The 20370-nt window shown below is 58.8% G+C and overlaps 2 protein-coding genes across 2 annotated transcripts; one reads left to right on the top strand and one right to left on the bottom strand.

Annotated features, from left to right (window-relative positions):
* Positions 1-986: 986 nt before the first annotated feature.
* Positions 987-3996, top strand: TMEM218 (transmembrane protein 218). The gene is made up of 3 exons (XM_082500592.1): positions 987-1182; positions 1272-1377; positions 3494-3996. Exons 1-3 carry the CDS (start codon positions 1073-1075, stop codon positions 3626-3628), a joined length of 351 nt encoding a protein of 116 aa, XP_082356718.1. The 5' UTR covers positions 987-1072; the 3' UTR covers positions 3629-3996.
* A 5285-nt stretch (positions 3997-9281) lies between these two features.
* Positions 9282-19465, bottom strand: SLC37A2 (solute carrier family 37 member 2; the record flags this gene model as incomplete). Its single annotated transcript, XM_082500593.1, has 18 exons — positions 9282-9548; positions 10913-10977; positions 11248-11345; positions 11468-11546; positions 12049-12122; positions 12438-12486; positions 13408-13493; positions 14011-14073; positions 14152-14242; positions 14416-14598; positions 14828-14865; positions 15301-15467; positions 15554-15630; positions 16087-16222; positions 16397-16475; positions 16861-16948; positions 17055-17136; positions 19407-19465. 18 exons carry the CDS (start codon positions 19463-19465, stop codon positions 9533-9535), a joined length of 1530 nt encoding a protein of 509 aa, XP_082356719.1. The 3' UTR covers positions 9282-9532.
* Positions 19466-20370: the final 905 nt, after the last annotated feature.

Below are 20370 nucleotides of genomic sequence, written 5' to 3'. Positions count from 1 at the left end.
ATTTGGAGAGAAAAAAAAAACAAAAAAACAAAAAAAAAACAAAACAACACCCTCCCTGGCGGGATTAACGGCACGAGACGGGGCGAGACGGAGTTTGTTATCAAACAGAGGCTTTTAACGCGTTGGCAGGCGGTTCCTACCCCATGCCAAGTAAAGGCAGGTGTCGGAGACGGTTCGCGCTCCGCTTGCCCGACCGGCGGCTGTCACGCCGGCGGCTTTGATTTCATCGCAGGAAAAGGCGGGTCGGCGCCGCGCTGCATAATTCATCGCCGGTTTAGTCCTCCCTTCGAAAGGAACGACGGAAAGAAAACCAGCAGTTACGTGACATTTTATGCAGCCGAGGTGCCGTCAGGCCGCAGGTGGTGGAGAGGAAAACTGAATATATCAATGTATTTCCTTTTTTTTTTTTTTTTTTTCAGGTTAACTGGGAGACGAGCTGTACCGGCATAAAGTCGCACCGGCCAAAGACTGATGGGTGAAGCGCAATGGGGAAGAAAAAGCGGTTTAAAACAGGCAGAAAAAAAAAAAAAAAAATGGGGTTTAAATGGAAATAACTCTCGGTGCATTGACAAACCTCCGCGGCTCAGCTCGGAGGCCCTGGCCCCCCGGTGTGGGTGTCCCGCTGCCATGTGAAACCTTGCCATGTTGTATTAACCAAACCTGCCTGATTTTGGCCCAAAATATTTGGAGGTGGGCAGCTCCATTTTGGAGGGGGGGGGGGGGGGGGGGGGGGGGTTGAAACCCGGCTCAAACAGCTGTGCTGCCCGCAGTGGGGTGGGCAGGAGGAAGCGGCTGGAAGAGGCTCCCGCGGGTTCCCTGCCACCGGGATCGGGGGGGGGACGGGACGGGGACAGACACCGGGAGCGGCCCCGCTCCGCACGGAACCCAAGGGCGCGGGAAAACCGCCGGCCCCGCCCCCACGCCCTCACCCCGCCCCCTTCGCCCTCACCCCGCCCCCTTCGCCCCGCCCTTCAGCCAATGGAAAACGTCGGAGGAGCAGCCGGCGGCGCTGATTGGTCCGGCCGCTGGAGGAGCGGGGCGGTTGCTAGGGGGAAGTGGGCGGCGGTGCGGCATGGCGGGCATGGCGCTGGGAGTGGGGCCGGGCGTGCTGGTGCTGCAGCTGCTGTGGGGACTGGCGCTGCTGCTCTGCCTGGCGCTCTCCCGCGCCGCCGGCCGGGCCCGGTGAGCAGCGGGGAAAGGTAGCGGGAGGGAAGGGGGGGGAATCATGCCGGGCCCGGTGCTGAGGCCTCTCCGCCCACCTCTCCCCGCAGCTTCGCCGTGGTGCTGGTGGCGCTGGGAGCCGCCGTCCTCAGCGCCGCGCTGCTGCTCTTCCCCCGGGAGGGCGAGCACCCGGCCGCAGCCGCCACCGACGACGAGGTGAGCTCACGCTGCGGCCTGAGTGGCCGACGGGGCCCGGGGGTGGCGGGACGTTACCGAGGGGCAGGGCTCGAGGGGCGCCCCGAGGCCCCGGGGATGGGCCTTTTCCTCAGGGATGGACCCAACTGCCACCCTGAGGTGCTGGGGATGGGCCTTTACCTCAGGGAAGGCCCCCATGGCTGCCCTGAGGCCCCAGAGATGGGTCTTTTCCTCAAGGATGGCTTGCAATGGCTGCCCTGAGGCCCCGGGGATGGGCCTTTACCTCAGGGATGGCCCCCAGCAGGTGCCCTGAGGCCCCGGGGATGGGCCTTTACCTCAGGCGTGAGTCCCGAGGGCCGCCCTGAGGCCCCGGGGATGGGCCCCATGGCTGCCCTGACACCCTGAGGATGGGCCTTTACCTCCAGGATGAGCCCCGGAGATGGGCCTTCACCTCATGGCAGGCCCCATCGGCTGCCCTGAAGCTCCGGGGATGGGCCTTTACTTTGGGGGATGGCCCCCGTGGGTGCCCCAGGGCCCTGGGGATGGGCATGTTACCTCGGGGCTGGCCCTGCGCTGCCATTTCCCTCTCCTGCAGCTCCTTCTGTGGCACAGGCTGCCGTCGGTGCGGGCTGTGTCGCCCACAGAGCAGGGATCTGTTTATTTCCCTAATAAAATCCCTTATTTAGCTGCGCTTGTACGTGACCTGCGGGGCTTTGGCTCCCAGGCCCAAGGGACTCTGTGCAGGAATCGTACACTTGTCCTTTTGTCCCTTATCCCTCCCCGCTCAGCCCTGAGCTCCAGCAGCTTCTGCTCTCCCTCTGCCATCCCCTTTCGCAGTTTGGTCCTGGCTCTCCGTGCTCCCTCCTGCCTCCATCTTCCAACGCGCCCTGGAGCCTGCCGATAGCCACCGGGCCCGGTAGTTTTGATAACTTTCCCTGTAATTCTGCAGCTTTTCACTTTCCCCTAGCTCTGCTTTCTGTTTTGAAGCCCAGTAACATCATTTTGGCTCTCTTGTAGGTTATTACCGTTGCTCAAGCATGGAGCCATCTGTGTTTGCAGACAGCCCCTCGTCTGTGCTGACAGGCACAGGGATCTCCCCCGATTTCGGGTTACATCAGGCTGCCTGAGCCGTCTTGAGCTTTCCCAGAGCTCTTTGGGCTTTGAATACACAAAGTTTTGTGGCGTTTTAGGTGCCGTTTCCTCTGTTCTATTATTAACGCGCATCAATTATTGCTCTTCTAGAGCTTGATCTGTGTAAATCCCTACTAAAGAGCCTTGTAGTTTTTCTTTTCTCTGCCTTGCGTGGGACCTGCTGGTGTAAAGGTTGGAAGCGAGATGAAGGGCAGCCGAGCGCATGTTTGTGCCCGGGAGGCCAACAGGAATGGAGAGCTGCTTTTTTTTTTTTTTTTTCTTTTTTTTCTTCGGATCTTCAATTGGACTGGACCTGCCCTGACTATCAATAATACATGACCTGGGCTTTCTGCACTGAAACTCTGCTAATTGGCTAATTAAAAAGTGAAACGTGCAGAAGGAGCCAACGCGTCGCTCACAAGAGACTCTTTTCTGCAGCAACGCCAAGGCTGAGCGTGTGCTAATGCGATTTATCAAGCTGAGCCGGGGGTGAGCGAAGCTCCAGGGTAGTCTCAGGAGCTGAGAGGATGATTTTGTAACCAGCCTTCTCGCCGTTGGCTTCTCATTGTGTCTTGCCTGGCCGCTGTCTCTTCTTTTTTCAGTTTTTTTCTTTTCTTTCCCCCCCAAACTTTCCTTCTAAAAGGGAAGAAGGGTGCACAGTTCCTTGCAGCGCTGGGAGCTTTGTGGCCGGGGAGAGCTTTTGACTCATGTTTCTTCCCTGCGCTTCTCTTTTCCTCCACGTTAGCCTTCCCACGAGCGGCTTTTTTCAGAGGACGGGGATTCTTTTTTTCAAATCATTTGTCGCACACCCCATTTCCCACAGAGCAGCACCCGTGTCAGGAATGAAAAGTGAGGGGAGAAAGCTGGGGGAACCCCAAAGTTTTTCCTCCCGGGGTGCTCTTCTTGCACAATCCTCTTTTCCAGGACGTGGTGTGCTCCTTTCAGGCTCCTGGAGCAGACCGAGGCTGGAACGTGTGGGTTTTTTTTTTTTTTCTGTCCTCCGCAGATCGTGGACACCTTCTTTATAGGCCGCTTCGTCCTCCTGGCTGTGATGAGCCTGGTCGTGCTGGGGTGCCTGTTCCTGTTCCTGATTTACCACCTCATGGAGCCAGTGTACGCCAAACCACTCCGCAGCAGCTAGCGGCAACCGGAGGCAGCAGTCCCCCCGAAGAAGAAATCCCAATTTCATGGCAAGAAACCAGGATGGGAGACCAGGAGACTGTTCCCGTCAGTTTTCCGAGCTTGGAAAGAGACAGTGAAGACAGCCAAGTGCGTCGCTCGCACCCAGTGCTGCATCTTTCATCTTGAAAAGCGAAGTTTTGGACTGAGCATGAGCACATTCCTCTCCAGGGACTCTGCAGACCGCAAAGGTGCTTTAACCCTTCTCTTCTTTTCTCTTTTCCAGGAGAGCTGAAATCCACGCGCTCTGTACTACCCTTCATTCCATGAATTGAACTGAGCTGAGATGGTTTGTTATCGTTATTCCCACGAGGTGGTTTATCATTCCTTTTTCACTTTTAGTTTAATAAAGCTCTCTGAGAAACCCCTGACTCAGTCTTTATTTATTCTCCAGGAACGGTCACCTTTTGCCACCCTTTGGTGACAGCGTCTCTTCCGAAAACCAGCTTTTCCCGTGGCGGACGTGGGGGAATTTTGGAAATTCAGTGTGAGGGTGTGGGTTGTTCGCGGTCGCTTCGGAAACCTGAGCCTTTGCAGTGGGGAGGGAACAAAATAATGATGAAAAGGGCAAATTGAAATCCCCCCTCCGCAAGGATGCAGAGGAAAGACAGGTCCCGCCTCCCCCCGCTAAACAACCTTGCCAGCCCGCCAAAAAAAAAAAATCCCTGTTGCTTTTCCGGGACTGTGCTAATATCCGAGTGTCTCCCGCGGGTGGCGGGACCCCACGCTGTCACCCTGGCAGGGAAACCGAAGGCTCGTGCTTTCTGCTCCCCTAAAACGCAAAACCTCACTCACGGTAATGCAGTGAGCCGGTAGTCGGCTCCGATGCCTTTCCTCCTTTGGGGGGAGGGGGGGGAAACCCACTTTTTATGTTGTTCAGCAGCAGCGATGGGGTCAAATCCCATTTTTCTCCCTGTTTTTGTTTTTTTTTTTTTTGCCATGGGAACGGAGGGGACCGGCCGGGCGACGGATTTATTTTCTTGCGTGAAATCTCACCGAGCTTTTTCACTTGCTTGCAGGAGAAAAGCGTTTCGGCGGCCCCGGAGCCTGGTGTGAGCCTTTTGGAGCAGGGAAGGAGCCTTTTCCATCCCTACTGCGCCGGGGAGAGGTTCCCACAGGTGCCCGGCGGTAGCTGGGTGAGGTGAGTTACATTACAGCTCCCGTTTTTCCGGCCCTGGAGGGATGGAGCCGCTCAGCCTTTCACGGTTGAGCGGGCAGCAGGTATTGCTGTGAGGTTGAAGCCGAGCGCGCGAGACAGTTGCCGCAGCCCTCAGCTGTGTTCAGGGGCAATACAGCCAAAAAACCTGAGGGCAAGAAACTCATAGCTCTCGTTTTCATTTTTGAACCGAAGGTGGTGAACAGGAAAGAAAAGAACCAGCCGGCTTCTCCCAGCCCTGTCCTGCCGGCTGTCAGTCACGGAATATCGCTGTCAGGACATGAAAGATTAATGAGGCAGAGCTTAGCGGGCTCGGAGATGACACTTCCCCCGCAGAAAATGCCCCGGCACCCAGGAGCTTAAACTCGGTCAGCTAAAAAACGTGTAAGTACATTTCAAAAAAAAAAGGCAGCGGCGAGGTGTCTCTGCTTCTCGAGCCGCGTAAACGCTCAATCCCTTCCTATCCCGCAGCCTATGTCCAAGGGAGTCGAACTATCATGTTAAGGAACACGCCGAGCATTTATGCAACACAAGCGTGTCGGGTCTCTTGGTGATTTTGAAGTTACGCCTGAAACAAAATTCATATTTAATTCATCATCTTAATAACATTTATGAACACGAAGCTAGTCTTGCAGCTCGCTCCAGCTCCGCGCCTGCCGTGTCTTTATTCCCCGTGCTTGTGCGAGAGCAGCGGGCCGCTTCGCAGAGCCTCGGTGAGGCCGGGCTGGCAAACTCCGCCAGCCGGAGACGGCAGCGCTTTGCCAGGCTTCCAGTCCGACGGACGGGGAAGCCACGGCAAAAGGGGCTGGCGCGTTAAAAAAAAAAAAAAAAAAAAAAAAAAAAAAAAAAAAAAACATAAAACCCCAACCCTAAAAGCAGAAATGTGAAGCTTCGTCCAGTTTCACGCCGTAAATAAACCCAAGGTGTTTGCTTTTCCTGTCCCCTTAATCCTTTTGTGACTAAAATTGGTCAAAAGGCTCATCATGGGGGGGGGTTGGGGGGTATTTTGGGGAAAACAGACAGCCGCGCCGCAGGAGGGATGCGGTGGCTCTTACACGAGGAGGCCATTTCAGCGCTTTCCCGAAAATCCCATTAATTGGGGAAAGAGCCCCACGTGCTCTCACCCCCCCTAGACATTTCGAGCTCCCTCCTCATCCTTCGCCACCCTTGGCGGCGGGGAACAACCAGCTGGATGAACTCAGCCCGGGCTCTCTCCCTGTATTTATTTATTCTGGGTAATTCTGCTCCTCCCCGCGCAGGGGCTTTCCAGACAGTTCCTGTTTATTTTTGGGAAAAGAAAGACCACGTCAAGGAATTGGTATGAGCCGGAGCTGCTTTCCAACCAGCCCCAAATGGTGATTTTTCCTGCTATCCCCCACCCAAACCTTCAGCTCCTGGAGGATAACCTCTCGCTAGCACATCCGCCTCCGTCTGGCACCCCGATTATTGGGTTTTTTGGTTTTTTTTTGCAATTAATGTGTAGCAGGAGGGCGGCTTTGGCTTAAATCCCAACTTCCTAGTCGCTGGTGAAAGTGTTGGGAGATGGGGAGATGTTATAGCCAAGGAGCCCTGCTCCGACCCAGTTTTCTCCCAAAACTGCGTGCAAACGTTCCCAGTTTTCTTCTTACAGAGTGGGAGTGCTGGGTGCTCGGCGTCCGGAGGAGCCAGCCCCGTGCAGGCGAAAAACCCCGCGAGAGAAATCTGCAGCGCCCAAAGGGATGTTTGCGCAAGATACCGCGCGCGCCAGGAGGAGGGCGGCCAAGCTGCTTTCAGGTCAGGTGGGAAAACAGCCCTTTTCCCCCCTAAATTCCCCGCCTGGCTCGTTAGGAATGAGCAGGGATGTTTCCGTGGCGGGATGCTGGTACCCAGCTCGTCACGGGACCGGAGGGCAGCTGCTCCCTCCTGCCCGAGGCCGAGCGGGGATGGAGGGAGAAGTGAGTGTCTACAGCAAAAACTCCTCTTCTTGATTTAAGATCTTTGAATGACGGCAATTCCTCACGCCTCGTGCTGTGCTCTGCCGGCACTTAATTACCCTCACCGGTAAAAGCTGGCCTCTGATTTCCACCTTGACTTTGCTGACTTCAGCTTCCCTGCCGTTGAGTCCCGCTTTGCCTTTGGCTGCTAATTAAAAAGCCCTTCAGCGTTCGCCGCCTGCTCCTTGCATAGGTAATTACGGACCGTGCCCCAGCCACCTCTTCACCTTCACAGCAGCCCGACGGCATTCCTCCGAAATATGTGCAACCCCTTCCCAGGCTGCCTCAGCCAAAACGGTATTGCCGTGGTGTCACCTATAGAAAAAACGGGCTTCTAACGAGCTCGTTTGAGGCGTGTGATTTTTTTTATTCCCCCCTCCCCCCCCCCTCCGCAGGACAGCAGCAGGAGCGTGTTTGTGCTCTCCTGGCTTGCACAGCCCCCTCGCCCCGACGCTCGTGGCAGGGGGAAAAGCAGCGGCCCCTTCTCCGGCGGAGGAGGAACGAGACGGGGCGAGTCGTGCAGACTTCTCCTGGAGGAGCTGGGCTCGATTTAAACGGCCCTTTGGCCAGGGCAAACCCAGGGGATCCCCCTCCCCCCCTGCCCCGTCTTCCTGCCCGCCCCTCAGTCTCTAAAATCTCAGCGAGACCTGGGGTTTTCTTTGGCATTTGGCTCCTTTTTTTATTTTATTTTATTTTTTTTTTAAGTTTAAAACTGCCATGGGCCGTCTGCCCTTTCTTCCTCACTCCCAGCAGCGCGGCCAAGGCTGCTCAGACTTTCCAAACACGAGCGGGACGTGGCCCAGGCCTAAATTTGTCCCGGTAAAACTATGAGCAGCTGAAAGAACAGGCAGGAGGTGGGGGGAGGAAGAAAGGGGGGAGAAAAAAAAAAAAAACCAACCTCAAAACAACTTGCTTTTGCGATAAGCCCCTGGCGTGTGTCAGGGCTCGTAGGATTTTTTTGCTTGAAAACGTATTTCAAGCCCCCTGTCCGCCTCCACAAGGCGGGTGGCAGTTAAGCAGAGTGAAAGCTCAGTCACACGTGCACTGAGATAACCGTTCTCAGCCCAGTGCGCGGCATCTCTGCTGGCATCGGTGACCTGTGTGCAGTCAGAGGCTGCGTTAGCCAAGAGCTGGGCGGCCTGGGGATGCCGCGGTGTCAGCCCTTCGTTTCTGTTGAGGACAGACCCTGTGGTGATGTTTTTCCCTATGGCTCCATCGGGGTTTGCCCCAGGGGAGGGTTGTTTTCCTGGGAATAAAGGTAACTGGAGATTTTGCTTTTCTCCGCCTGCCCCGTCGTTTCTCCTGCATTCTCCCCCAGGGATCTGCAGGCAACACGTGAGATTTCAAGCGCCGCTGAGCATCTCCGGTCAGCGTGGAGGGGACCAAAGGGCATCACCGGCCGGCCACCTCGAATGTGCGGCTACCACTCTCCGAGTTGCCTGTTCCCCCCGTGCCGCTCCATCGCCTTGCAGGGGTTTCCAGGGAACTGATCCAACTGGCCAGCAGGTTCTCTTCTTTTTTCTCTTTTTTTTTTTTTTTTTTTTTTTTTTTTTTCCCTTCGCTGATGAAATCAGCACTTAATAAAATCACATCAGGCCCAGATGTTTTCTCCTCAGGTTAAGATCCAAGGAGGTGAAGTCAATTAGAGTTCAGATTTATACCGGGCATAAACACAGCCCCCGGCACCCGGCGTGTGCTCTCCCCTGGGCGGAGAGCCGGAGCCTGCCCCGGTGCGATCCCTCGATGGCGAGCGGGCTGGGAAACGCACCCCCACAGCTCGCAAACGCCCCGTGCACCCCGGCTCCTCGCACATCAAAGTCGGGTCTCCCCCCCCCCCCCCCCCCAAGAGCGCACAGCTGGCTGCACAGCTGGCCCCCACCTTAATCAAGGCACTCTGCTGGGGCCTCCCAAACCCACCTCTGCCCAGGGGGGGACCGAGGCCAGCGGCGCCGGTTTAACCTCCCGGGGACTCCTGGGCGCCTGTCACACGGCTCCTCCTAATTAGGAAGCGTCTAACGAAGACCATCAGCTGCCTGCGCTGGACTGAGAGCAGTCACGGTGTGCCAGCAGCTGTTTGCCATGGGGTGGGGGCTGATGCATGGCTATGTTTCCTTCTTTTGGGGCTAAATAGTATGAATTAAGAATCCTAATAATCGGGAAAAATGCTGTTGGGTTTTTTTGGGGGGTTGTCTGTTTGGGTTTTTTTTGCAGTGGGATGAGATGAGGAGCAAAACCAGCTTAATTAGGGCTCAATGAAAAACCGGGGGATGTTCTCTACGTAGAGTAAGCAGCGCTTTGTCGGTGAGACAGTGCCTTAAGTGATTTGGCGCAGTCCTCCTGCTCCAATATCCTGAAATACCGAGCGCTGGGATGGGGCGGGCTTGCAAACGAGTGGCTGTACATGGAGAAAAACGATCATCGCCCCCGAGTTCACGCAGACCTGGCCGAGCCCCGCCAGGAAGCGGCACGGAGTGGCAACACAGGTTTCGCATGTTTTTATTAATAAAACAGCCGACGGCGAAGAATCGTCCCAGAAAACCGGTCGGCCAGGGCCCTCGGACTGCTCCTCGCCGCTGCCTCCCTCCGAAGCAAACCCACGGTGGCGGTAGGAGCTTGCGGGGCCGTGCTTGAGGCCGTGCCTCGGCTCTGCCGAGAGGAACACGCTCCTGGCGTGCCCCAGCCTCTCTCCTCCCTCCGGGCCTCTTGGCTCGGGGCGGCTCGCGGAGCGAGGGGCATGTCAAAATTCCTTAAACCTGCGGGGAGAGAAGCGAGCGGCTCAGCACGGTGGGCGCCATTCTGCAGGCGTTGGGATCGGTGACGGGAGCCACGGTGCTGCTGGAGAGATGGAAAGGGAAAACGGCTCTGTCGGGCAACCCCAGCCCCATCTGCGCCGCAAGCCCAGAGGAGAAACAGGCTCAAAGAGGAGATCCAGCCACCGTTGTCTCCGGCCAAAGCTGAAAAAACCCCCAAAAAACCCACAAGTGTTTGCGCCACCTCTCCGCAAGCTGCTCCGGGGACAACGCGCTCCCCAAAGCCCTCTAAGGCATTGCAGTATTTCCACAGACTGAGCCAGCTGCTTCCCCCAGCACAAAACAGATGGATTTTGGTGCAAATGGGGATGGTGCCAACCCGGCCAGGCCAATCCTCGCCCCAACCAGCCCCGGCACAAGACAGCAGAGCCTGACAGCCCTCCACCGGCGGCCAGAGGAGGAGATTTGGGCCGCACTTACCGCAGCGCGAGGCCCAGATTATTGGTCTTTCACCTGCAAACACAAGACATAAAGGACCAAACGTTTTTTGCGGGGGGGTCCGGAGTCTGGCACCCCCACCACTGGACTGGCTGCAGCCCCTTCCCCCCTTGGTGCTCGCGGTGGGGCTTCGGTGGCAATCGGAGACAGGCCAGTGCTGATTTGGAGATTATGTACACCCTCGCTGCAGTGGTTGGGCCGCGGATTTGATTAGCGAGCCCGCAGTCTGTGTAATCAAGCTCATTAGCATGGGTGGGCAAGTCAGCCTATAAATTCAGCCGTATCCAGTGCGTTAATCAATGCAAATCACCCGGGCATCCGGGCTAACGTCTCGTAAGCCGGCCAGTGACGAGGATGCGCTGCCCACCCGCCCATCCACACTCTCTTCCCTGGCCATCGCGATTTGATCCCTTGATTCCCCAATCTTGATCTCAGCCCTTAAATTATCAGCGGAGCGGCTCTTTCTAGGCTGAGCCTACAGAGTGAAAGTCGAAATCGGGGTGAATCAGACTCGCGTTTGCATTTAATCTTCGGGGCTTAAGCGGGGATACTCACACCGAGCTACTTCCCATCCAGCACTGACTCTGTTAGCTGCACGCTAGAGCTACAAAGACACAAGTATGGCGTCTTTAGCACCGAGAGAGTTTCGCGAAGCACGGATCGCTAAAATCCCCCTGGGTGCTGCCCTGGCTCGAGGTGGAAATGTCTTTGCGCCCAGAGGAGCGAGACGTCGGGCAGACAGCCTCGTGATGCCCGGGTGGGGCTGCAGCAGTGACAGCAAGGGGTAACAAACATCTTTCCAGAGCGGCAGGTACGCTGTGTTTTGGCATTGCGGGACCAGAAGCCGCCCCGAGACGGTACGTACGTACCCTCTCTTCCTTGCTATGCAGCCACACCACCCACGGACCTCTTTCACCACCACTCGAGCGAGGAGCTGCAAGAGGAAAAGTGGAAGATCACCATGGGGCCGATGGCTCTGCAGCCACCAGCCTCAGCATGAGCGTTTCCATCGCCGGGAGATAAATTTTAAAGCTCTTCCTTCTTTAGTTCCATGAACTAAAACCACGCGTGGAGGAGGTCGTTGGGAAAAACCACGTGGATGGAGGCAAAGGTCGTCTCCTGAGGACTACCTCCGCCGGCGAGCGGGTGGCTATAAGGGACCCCTTGAATATCCAGGGTAGCAAAACGCTGAGGAGGGACCTACCAGGCAAGCCAAGACGTCGGCTGCTATCAACATGTAGAAGACGTTATTCCAGCCCGTAGGAGAGATGAGCCCTGCGAGCAGCGGCCCCAGTGCAGCACCTGCGAGGGGGCACGAGGCACATTAGGAGATGCCCTGTGCATGGGGGAGAGGGGACCGGTACTCCCCCCCAGCATTGCAGCGCAGGGGAAATCGGCACTCAGCATATCCTGAATGTATGTACCTATAGATCCTGTGCCGTCGATGATGGCCGTGACGGTAGAAAGGGCTTTGGCGTTTCCTTTGAGAGACTCGTGGGTTCCCTGTAGGGACGGAGGAGTAAAACGTAAGGAGGAAAAGTGGCTTTGGGGTCCGTAGCCGGCCAGTCCCAGTGCAATGCCGCTCACACCCCGGGCAGCAATTTCCATGCATCGGCTCCAGCCGTGGACAGGAAGACCAAAGTCCGACGCTGCCTGCAGCCAAGCTACAGCAAAACCGGGATGGCCAACAGCGGGCAGCAATCCCGGGTGGTTTCCCAGCAAATTTTTCCACCGGGATTGTGCTTAGAGGGAGAGGCAACGGGGCTAAAGCGGAGTCATGCAGCCAAGGTGAAAAAGCAATAGGAAAAAAAGCCGTCTTTAAGGGAGAGTGCCGACCGCGGCATGAGGAGGTGTGACAGCCCTGCCCTTCTCCGCTGGGCTTCAGAGGCGTTGGAAAACAAAGCTAAAATGCAAAAATCCCGGCAAACCTTCCTCCGGGAAAGAGGGAGCAGCCTTTTGGTTGTGCAAGGCAGCTGGGGCGAGGGGAGCGAGGTGCGCCTCTTACCAAATCTGCCGAAACTGCTGTCGTGATGAGAGCGTACGGCCCGTTAACCAGAGCACCGCAGACGATCAGCATCGCTACGAGGAACGAGACAGCCGCGGAGGTACCCAGGAAGAGATCAGATCTTTAAGTGCAGGGAGCAGCAGGGCGTCGGGTCCATCGTTCCCGGCCCGTGTGCGCACATCGCTGTCCTGCGCATCCGTCTCCTGCTCATCTCCCGTTTTCCCCAGGAGATCCCACCCAGCAGGCAGCAAACGCTCCTCCAGCACCACCCTCCCCCAAATCCCAGTCCGGGAGCCCATCTCGAGAGAAGAAATAAAAGCAGGTGAGTCTGCAGCATCTCCCGTCGCCCCTTCGGTGACGGGAGCCGGCTGTGCCAAGGAGCTCCTTACCTATTGATGTGCCGATGCCGTTCTGGCCGACGTGGTTATACAGGAACAGCTGGAAAAGAGACACAGGATGAACCAGTTTACGGCTATTCCAGCTGTTTTCCCAAGCGTTTCCCCAGCAGCAGCACCCCAGGAATAGGATGGAGAAAGGTGGGGGAACCTGAATTATCGCCGGTGCCAAACTTCGCAGCGCCCCCCCCCCTCTCTGTGCGGCGTTTGAAGAGGAGCGTGCCAGCCGGGACGGGGAGCCGAGCGCCCCCTTGGCTCCGCATCCCGGCCGCCTGCCTGCCAGACGAAATACCTGGCAGCTGGCAAACGGAGGTGCTGCCGCGATTTATGGCCCAGCGAGGCTCGCGCGCCTCCCCGCCGGCTGAAGCCAGACGGTAATTTGCCCCACCGGTGCTATCGGGAGACGTGGAAGTGACGCGACCTCTCTGCTTTTCAGCGCGCGCCACCTTCTTCGCAGGGGAGAGGCTCGCAACCCAGAGCCAGCCAGGCTTGGGTTACAGCTAATTAGCCGCGGTTTTGGCGGCAGCAAAGCCAAACGAGCTCCGTGCAGGTGCTCGGGAAGGACGGCCCGGCCAAGCGCCGGCAGAGCATGAGGCTGTCGACACGGGGGCTTTTAGGATGCGAAGCAAAGGGATGAAAAGCTTGACCAGCTTGGTGGGACCCCCAAGGCTTTAGACAGAGCAGGGTTATGGCAGGATGGAGGTAAAAAAAAAAAAATAAAATAAAGTGTTTTTTGGGGGGGCTGTCAAGGACTCTACAACCTCCTCCCAGCCCCCAGATCTGGACATCCACCCCAGGAACGTCTGGCCACGTGGATGGATCCCAGCGCTCGTCTCAGCCGAGCGCATGACCTGGGCGCTTGGGAAGAGGAAGGCGGCCGTGACTCAAAGGAGCCGGAGGAGAGGAAACCCTCGTGACTGTTCGTTTTTGGTTGTTTTTTTTTTTCCCCTGCTTGACAACACACCATGGGAGCGGCGACGACCAGCATCACGCAGCACGTGGTGGCTCTGCCGCCGGTGTAGTCGGAGATGAGGCCGGCGAAGATGCCCCCTGCAAGAAGGAGTCACAGGTGTCTCTGTCACGCCGCCCCAGCAGCAAAGCTTCACCCTGGCTTAGCCCCAAATCCCGCGGGATGCTGCGCCGGGATGCTCTTTCGTCCCCCAACTTTGGAGCGAGATGCCCCCAAGGTTAAATACAATAATGTCAGAGTGAAGAGTTTTGATTGATCCCTGCCGCTTTCTCCCTGCGGATGGTTTCCCTACACCTGCACGCAGCTCTGGTCCCCTCCACGCTTGCAAAATGTGTTATTTAAGAAAAAAAGGAGAACCCGAGCAAGCAAGGCCCAAGGAAAGGTGCTGTGGTGGTCACCTGGATGGCAAAATAATAAGCGAGGGGCATTTGCTGCCTTGCCGAGCGCTACAGATGCTGAATAAACCTCGCTGTGGTCCTCCAGGGAAAGAGATGGTGTCGCCGGCCAAGCGCTCCCGTGGAGGGGACTTTCCATCGAGGCCAGGATTGTCCCCAAATCATCCCCGATCCACCCCCTCCGCCCGGATACGTGACGAACCTAAAATGCCCCCGACGTCAAAGAGGGTCGACAGGTCCCCGGCTTCCTTGGCACTGAAATGAGCTGCGAGGGAGAGGAGAGGGGTGAGGAGACGCTCCCTTTGCCAGGCTCGCTCCCACCTCGCTCTCCCCGAAAACTCACCGACGTTCACGATGTAGAGGGGCAGCCAGTAGAGGAAGGTGTAGCTCACCAGCTTGGCAAAGAGCAGGCAAAGGGAGAACTCCACCACGCCCTGGGAGGAGAGGAGAAGACATCAGAGGAGCCTCCTTCTCCCAAGCCTTCTCCAGATGGTGAGTTTGCCCCCAATTTTCTGCCTGGTGGGCACCCTGTTGATGGGCTGAGCTGCCCTGGCTTTGGTCTTTCCTCCATCCCCGTCACGACGCAAAGAGAGGTCCCAGGACTCACGGGTATCCGGAGCGCCCCAAGGAAGCTGATGGCTTCGGGTTCCTCCACTGGCTCCTTGGGGCTGTCGGAGCGGTCCCCGCTGCTCTGCCCTGAGATGCTCAGCGGCCCCTCATTGGAGGTGACCACTTCGGGATCCTTCTCATTGGAGGTCACCCCCCCAGCGTCTTCCTCATCGGAGGCCATCTAAAAACAAACCGAAAGCGGGAGATGTGGATCTCGTTGCTGGAAGGGACTGAAACATCGGATTCACTGCCGGGACGCGACACAGAGGGTGCTCACGCCGGAATAGCAACGCACATCCTCCGTGATAACCAAACATCCCTCTAATTTCTGACGCTATGACCTGACACCCGCTGTAAACTGAGAGACCACCCAGCCCAGGACAAGCCCGTTGGGAATCAATTCGACTCACGTGATGCAGAGGCGGACTGCAGCCGACGTCCTCGGGATCTGCGGGGAGAAGGGAGATCCTGTTGAAAGCCTGGACCGGCCCCGCTCCACCTGCTCTCCCCTCCAGCATCTCGCGCCGCAGGGGAGAAACGTGGGGCTGGGAACCCACCCCCCCCCCCCCCGCCCGGGCTGGGCTGTATCTCTGGGTACCCACTTCCCGGCGGTGAAAAACCTTGGTAAAATCCCAAAAAGGCTTCCCAAATCTTTCCTAGAAAGACTGAGAGGAGCGAGCGGCACAGGGGGCTGAACCTGCCTGGATGATCCCAACGGATGCTGAGCATCCCTGGGGCGGTTGGGTCCACACCCTTACTTGCCACAAGCTGGAAACAAGTATTTGGGGTTGCCAAAAACGCTTGGAGATGGGTAAGGAGGAAAATCGATGCTGATCTCAGCATTACACGGATCATCTGCTGTGCCCCGGGTCGTGCCACTCACACTCCACGAGGAAGAAGAAGCAGATGATGCCCACGGCGGCGATGATGATGCCGGGCACGATGAAGGACAGGCCCCAAGCGGAGGAAACCCAGACGCCGGCGATGAGCGACCCCAAGATGTTGCCGACGGAGGTGTGCGAGTTCCAGATACCCATGATCAAACCTCTCCTGGCGGGGACGGAGCCGGGGGTCGGTATCGCCGGGGTGGCGACAGGGATGGGGACGAGAGGGAACCACGCCGGAGAAACACTCACTTTCCTTTCCCGAACCAGTTCCCGACGCACGCCACGACGGAGGGCCAGCCGGTCGTCTGCACCAGCCCGTTGCAGACCTGGCAAGGGAGAGGCAGCGTTACGCGGCAGCGTCGGCACCCGGTGAGCGCCGACTTGATCCACGGAGCGCAGTTTCGGGTAGCCAGGCTCAAAAACAGCCCCCTCCCCCCCCCCAATCCCAAAGCTGTTGAGAAAACCCTCTTTCTGGGTTGGTGGGTTTTTCCCCCCCCCCCCTCTCCCCGCTGGGGCAATGCCGGAGCCGTTTGTATCATTCCCGTGGCTAAATCAGGAGTTGCCAAACCGGCCGCCCGTCCTGCTCGGCAAGATGGGCGCGTCCCGGCGGTTTCGGCGCCCACACCGCGCGCGACCGGGTTTTGCGGGGAGTGGAAATGCCCGGCGTTCTCCCGCTGGGAAACTGGGCCACCCCAATCGCCGAAAGCCACCAAAAAAAAAAAACCAGGATGAAGCCACGGCGGTAAAATCCAGAGCTTGGGCATCCTCCAGCGCGGACGCACCTGCACGATGATGAAGTACCAGAGGACGTGGATGTTCCAGAAGTAGCCGAGGCCGAAGAGCGCGGTGAAGAGCCCGCTCAGCACCATCCCCCCCGACAGGTAGTAGCGCAGGGGGAGACGCTCCCCGAAAATGCCGCTGCGGAGACGGGGAAGAGCACGGACATGTGCTCATGTCATAGGTGATTCCAGCCATGGGGGTTTCCGCACCCAGCCCGTGCCCGAATCCCGAGCGGATCCCTTCTTTCCCCTTAGCCCGACCCCAAGCCCCATGGAAACCAGTTTCCTGAGCGAACTGGTGTGCGGAGGGTACCTGATAAACATCCCGATGGCGTAGGCCACCAGGAAGGCGTTATCCAGCGCCCCAAAAAGCTCCTTGTAGTTGTCCCCATCTGGAAAAGAAACATCGGGACCACGTCAGCCGGGCCCCCACCTTCTTTGCCCTCCCGGTGGCCGCTGGCTTGTCCTCGTCCCCCGTCCCCAAACCCCTTCTCCCCGCCACGGGGGGGGTCTCGGACCGTGGCCGGGTGCCATCGGCATCGGGTCCCTGTCCCATCCCGGCCCCGATTTCACCACCCGCTGCTGCCCTTTGGCTCGGGGGCACAGGGCAGAGGCACGCTGCTTAATTACCTCCGGGTGCCTAACGAGCCAAAATCTCCGGTCGTGACCTGGCGTAGGGCATGGGGAAGGAGGGAGGGAGGGGGGAGCCCGACTTGGCTGCCAGTGAGGGTAGTTTTTGGGGTGCCAGAGGGGGGGGGGGGACACGCGCAGCCTTACCGAAGGGTGCCCAGCTGCACCAGTTGCTGTTGTTGGAGCCGTTATGGGGGTTCGGGCCCAAGGCCGAGCAGTTGGGGTGCAGCTGGCTCTGTGGGGCGAGAAAAGGGGTGAAATCCAGATGTTGGAGGACACCCCCCCCCCACCTCGTCCCCGTGTCCCCTCTCCCCCGCGGTTGGGGTGAGGGCGGCGCTAACCTTGACGATGCTGATGGGTTTTCGGGAGAGGTGGTAGCTGGTGTAGCAGAGGAAGGTCAGCACCAGCGTCAGCCCCCGATACCTGCGGGATGAAGCGCGGGGAGGGGGTCGGGGGTTGGCGGGACGGGGACGGGGGTAGGTGGGCTGTCACCCTTCCCGGCCGGCAAAGCCCGTCCCACCGGGGATGTCTCGGAGACCTCCAACCTCGGAGTGAGCTGTGCTCCTTCTTCCCCCCTCCCCCAAATTCTTGCGTTTTAGAGAAAACCATCGGGGTCGAATCCGCTGGGGATGCGGATTTAGGATGCGCCCAGGCGCCCCCGCTGCAATTTATCCTGCGGGGTGGTAGGAACGCACGGGGAAAAAGGGGGGAAAAACGGGACCGGTTCTGCTCATTTCCCCGGCAAAACACCCCCTCAACACCATCCGGGGGGCAATTCTGCCGGATGGGTGAGCGGAACCGGCTGAGGCGCGGGGGGATGGGGGTGAGCAGCCCCCCCCCCCCAAAAAAAAAAACAGTCAAGGATGTGGCTTAAAAAGATGAGCTGAGTTGGTTTTTTGGGGTTTTTTTTTTTTGGGGGGGGGGGGGGGGGGAGGAAGAATCAGTGTTTCCCCTTCCCGGAGCGTCCCGGCAAACGGTGGTGGGGTGAGCAAGCGCCTTCCCGGCGTCACGGGTGGAAACAGGACGCGAGACCGCGGCTGATTCATCGTCACTCCCGGCGTTAATTAAAGACGAGATGGGGGGAAAAAAAAAAAGGGGGGGGGGCGTTGGGGGAGAAGGGGGGGGGGAGGTGGAAGCCCCGAGCAACACCCGCTCCGGTTCCTCCACCAAATAGCGACTTTGTCCCTTTTGCTTGAATTAAATGCAGGAAAATTTGGGAAGGGGGGGAAAATGGGGTTTGGGCTCGGGGAGGGGGATGCAAAGCTGGTGAATCCCAACCAGGATGCGGAGCGGGGATGAGCGCCTCCGAGGGCTCCATCCTGCTTTTTAGGGAGGGTTTTACGGCAGCGCAGAGGATGCGAGCGGTCGGGGAGCGGCGCCGGCACCCAGAAATGTCACGAGGTTGTTCCAAGTTTCGGAAAAAAAAAAAAAAAACCAAAACCCAAAACACAAAGCCTTTTGGGTGGGTTTTTGGGTTTTTTTTGTTGTTTTTTTTGGCAGTTTTAGCCCGTTTCCCTATTCTTCGCAGTTTCACTTCATGAAACTGTGGCGATTCCGGACACTCCGCGAATCCAGGGCAGCGCTCTGCTCCGGAGGGGGGGGTGGGGAGGAGCCGCTTCCTACCCCCCCAAAAAAATAAAAAAAAACCCAAAAAACAACTAAATCCCCTTTCCCCCCCCCCCCCCCAAAAAAAAAAAAATCACCGCTGGTGACTGCGGGGCTGATCCGAAGGGAGCGGAGAGGCCGCGGCGAGGAAGGGGAAAAGAAATTTCACGTGCGGTTCCCGACTCGGCCGGATGCTGGGGGTTAGTTTTGGGTTGGTGTTTTGTTTTTTGGGTTGGGTTTTGTTTGGGTTTTTTTGGTTTTTTTTGGTTTTTTTTTTACCCCACGTGTTCCAGCAGGGAAAAAATTACAGCTGATGGAAAGCGAAAAAGGCCTGGGGGGGGGGGGGGGGGGGAACTGGAACCAGTGCCGGGGCTGTGCCGGAACCAGTGGCACAGTGGAGCCGGTGCCCAAGGGGCGATGCTGGTCCCTGGGCGAGACACCCCCGATGCCAGTTCCCTACACCAGGACCAGTCCACGTGCTGGTGCCGGTCCCCGGGCAAGTGACCCCCAGTCCAGGGCCAGTCCCCATCCCAGTGCCAGTTCCCCAGTCCGGGGCCGGTTCCCCAGTTTGGGGCTGGTCCCTCTCCCGGTGTCCTTGCCTATCCCGGTGCCAGTCCCCGGGCGAGTGACCCCCGGTCCAGGACCAGTCCCTCTCCCAGTGCCGGTCCCCGGGAGAGTGACCCCCGGTCCAGGACCAGTTCCCATCCCAGTGCCGGTCCCCATCCCAGTGCCGGTCCCCGGGAGAGTGACCCCCGGTCCAGGACCAGTCCCTCTCCCAGTGCCGGTCCCCATCCCGGTTCCAGTCCCCATCCCGGTGCCGGTCCCCGGGAGAGTGACCCCCGGTCCAGGACCAGTCCCTCTCCCAGTGCCGGTCCCCATCCCGGTTCCAGTCCCCATCCCGGTGCCGGTCCCCATCCCGGTGCCGGTCCCCATCCCGGTGCCGGTCCCCGGGAGAGTGACCCCCAGTCCAGGACCAGTCCCCATCCTGGTACCAGTCCCCGGGCGGTCCAGGGCCGATCCCCCTCCCGCTGCCGGTCCCCATCGCGGTCCCGTTCCCGTTCCCCCCTCCCCCCCCGGTCCCCGCTCACCGGCTTTCCCGGGGGAGGGCGCGGAGCAGGCGGACCCCGGGGGCGAGCGCTGCCCTCATGGCGGGCGGCGGTGGAGCTGCCGGTCGGTCCCGTGTGTCCCCGTGTGTCCCCCACCCCCCCCCTCCTCTCCCCCGCGGCTCCTTTTCACCGCCCCGCGGGGCCGCCGCTCCCCGCCCCGCCCCGGTCCCGGTCCCGCCCCGAGCCCGTCCTCTGCGCCGGTCCCGAGGGGTGAAAGCGGAGCGGTGTCGTCCCCCCCCATCCCCCAGCTCCGGGGAAAACAAAAAATCCACTTAAAATGGGGCTCGGAGGAGGGAGAAGCGGAGCCGGGCAGCGGGAGGGGGGGAGGAGAATTCCCGGGGAGGGGGACAAGGACCACCCGGTGCCGTGTGTGTCCCCCCCCCCCGGGATTTTCCCCAGATGCTATTTTTTTTTTTCCAGTGGAAAATGCTGGTTTTAACTTTTCCGTTCGCTTTCCCATCACCCCCTCCCTCCGCCAAAAGGGCTGATTTTGGCTAAGCCCCCCTCCCCCCCACCCCCCTTCCAGCCCCACTTTTTGGGTTTAGTCGCAGGAAGCAGCACTGGGATGGGGACTGGTCCTGGGCAGGGGTCACTTGCCCGGGGACTGGCACTGGTCCTGGGCAGGGGTCACTTGCCCGGGGACTGGCACTGGGACGGGAACTTGCCCTGGACCGGGGGTCACTTGCCCGGGGACTGGCACTGGGATGGGAACTGGTCCTGGACTGGGGGTCACTTGCCCGGGGACTGGCACTGGGATGGGAACTGGTCCTGGACCGGGGGTCACTTGCCCGGGGACTGGCACTGGGATGGGAACTGGTCCTGGACTGGGGGTCACTTGCCCGGGGACTGGCACTGGGATGGGAACTGGTCCTGGACCGGGGGTCACTTGCCCGGGGACTGGCACTGGGATGGGAACTGGTCCTGGGCAGGGGTCACTTGCCCGGGG

The sequence above is a fragment of the Vanellus vanellus genome (genome assembly GCF_965231255.1).
Source record: "Vanellus vanellus genome assembly, contig: HAP1_SCAFFOLD_819, whole genome shotgun sequence".
NCBI classification, from domain to species: domain Eukaryota; kingdom Metazoa; phylum Chordata; class Aves; order Charadriiformes; family Charadriidae; genus Vanellus; species Vanellus vanellus.
The sequence above is the reverse complement of the archived record's forward strand: the minus strand, read 5'-3'. Positions and strand labels throughout refer to the sequence as shown.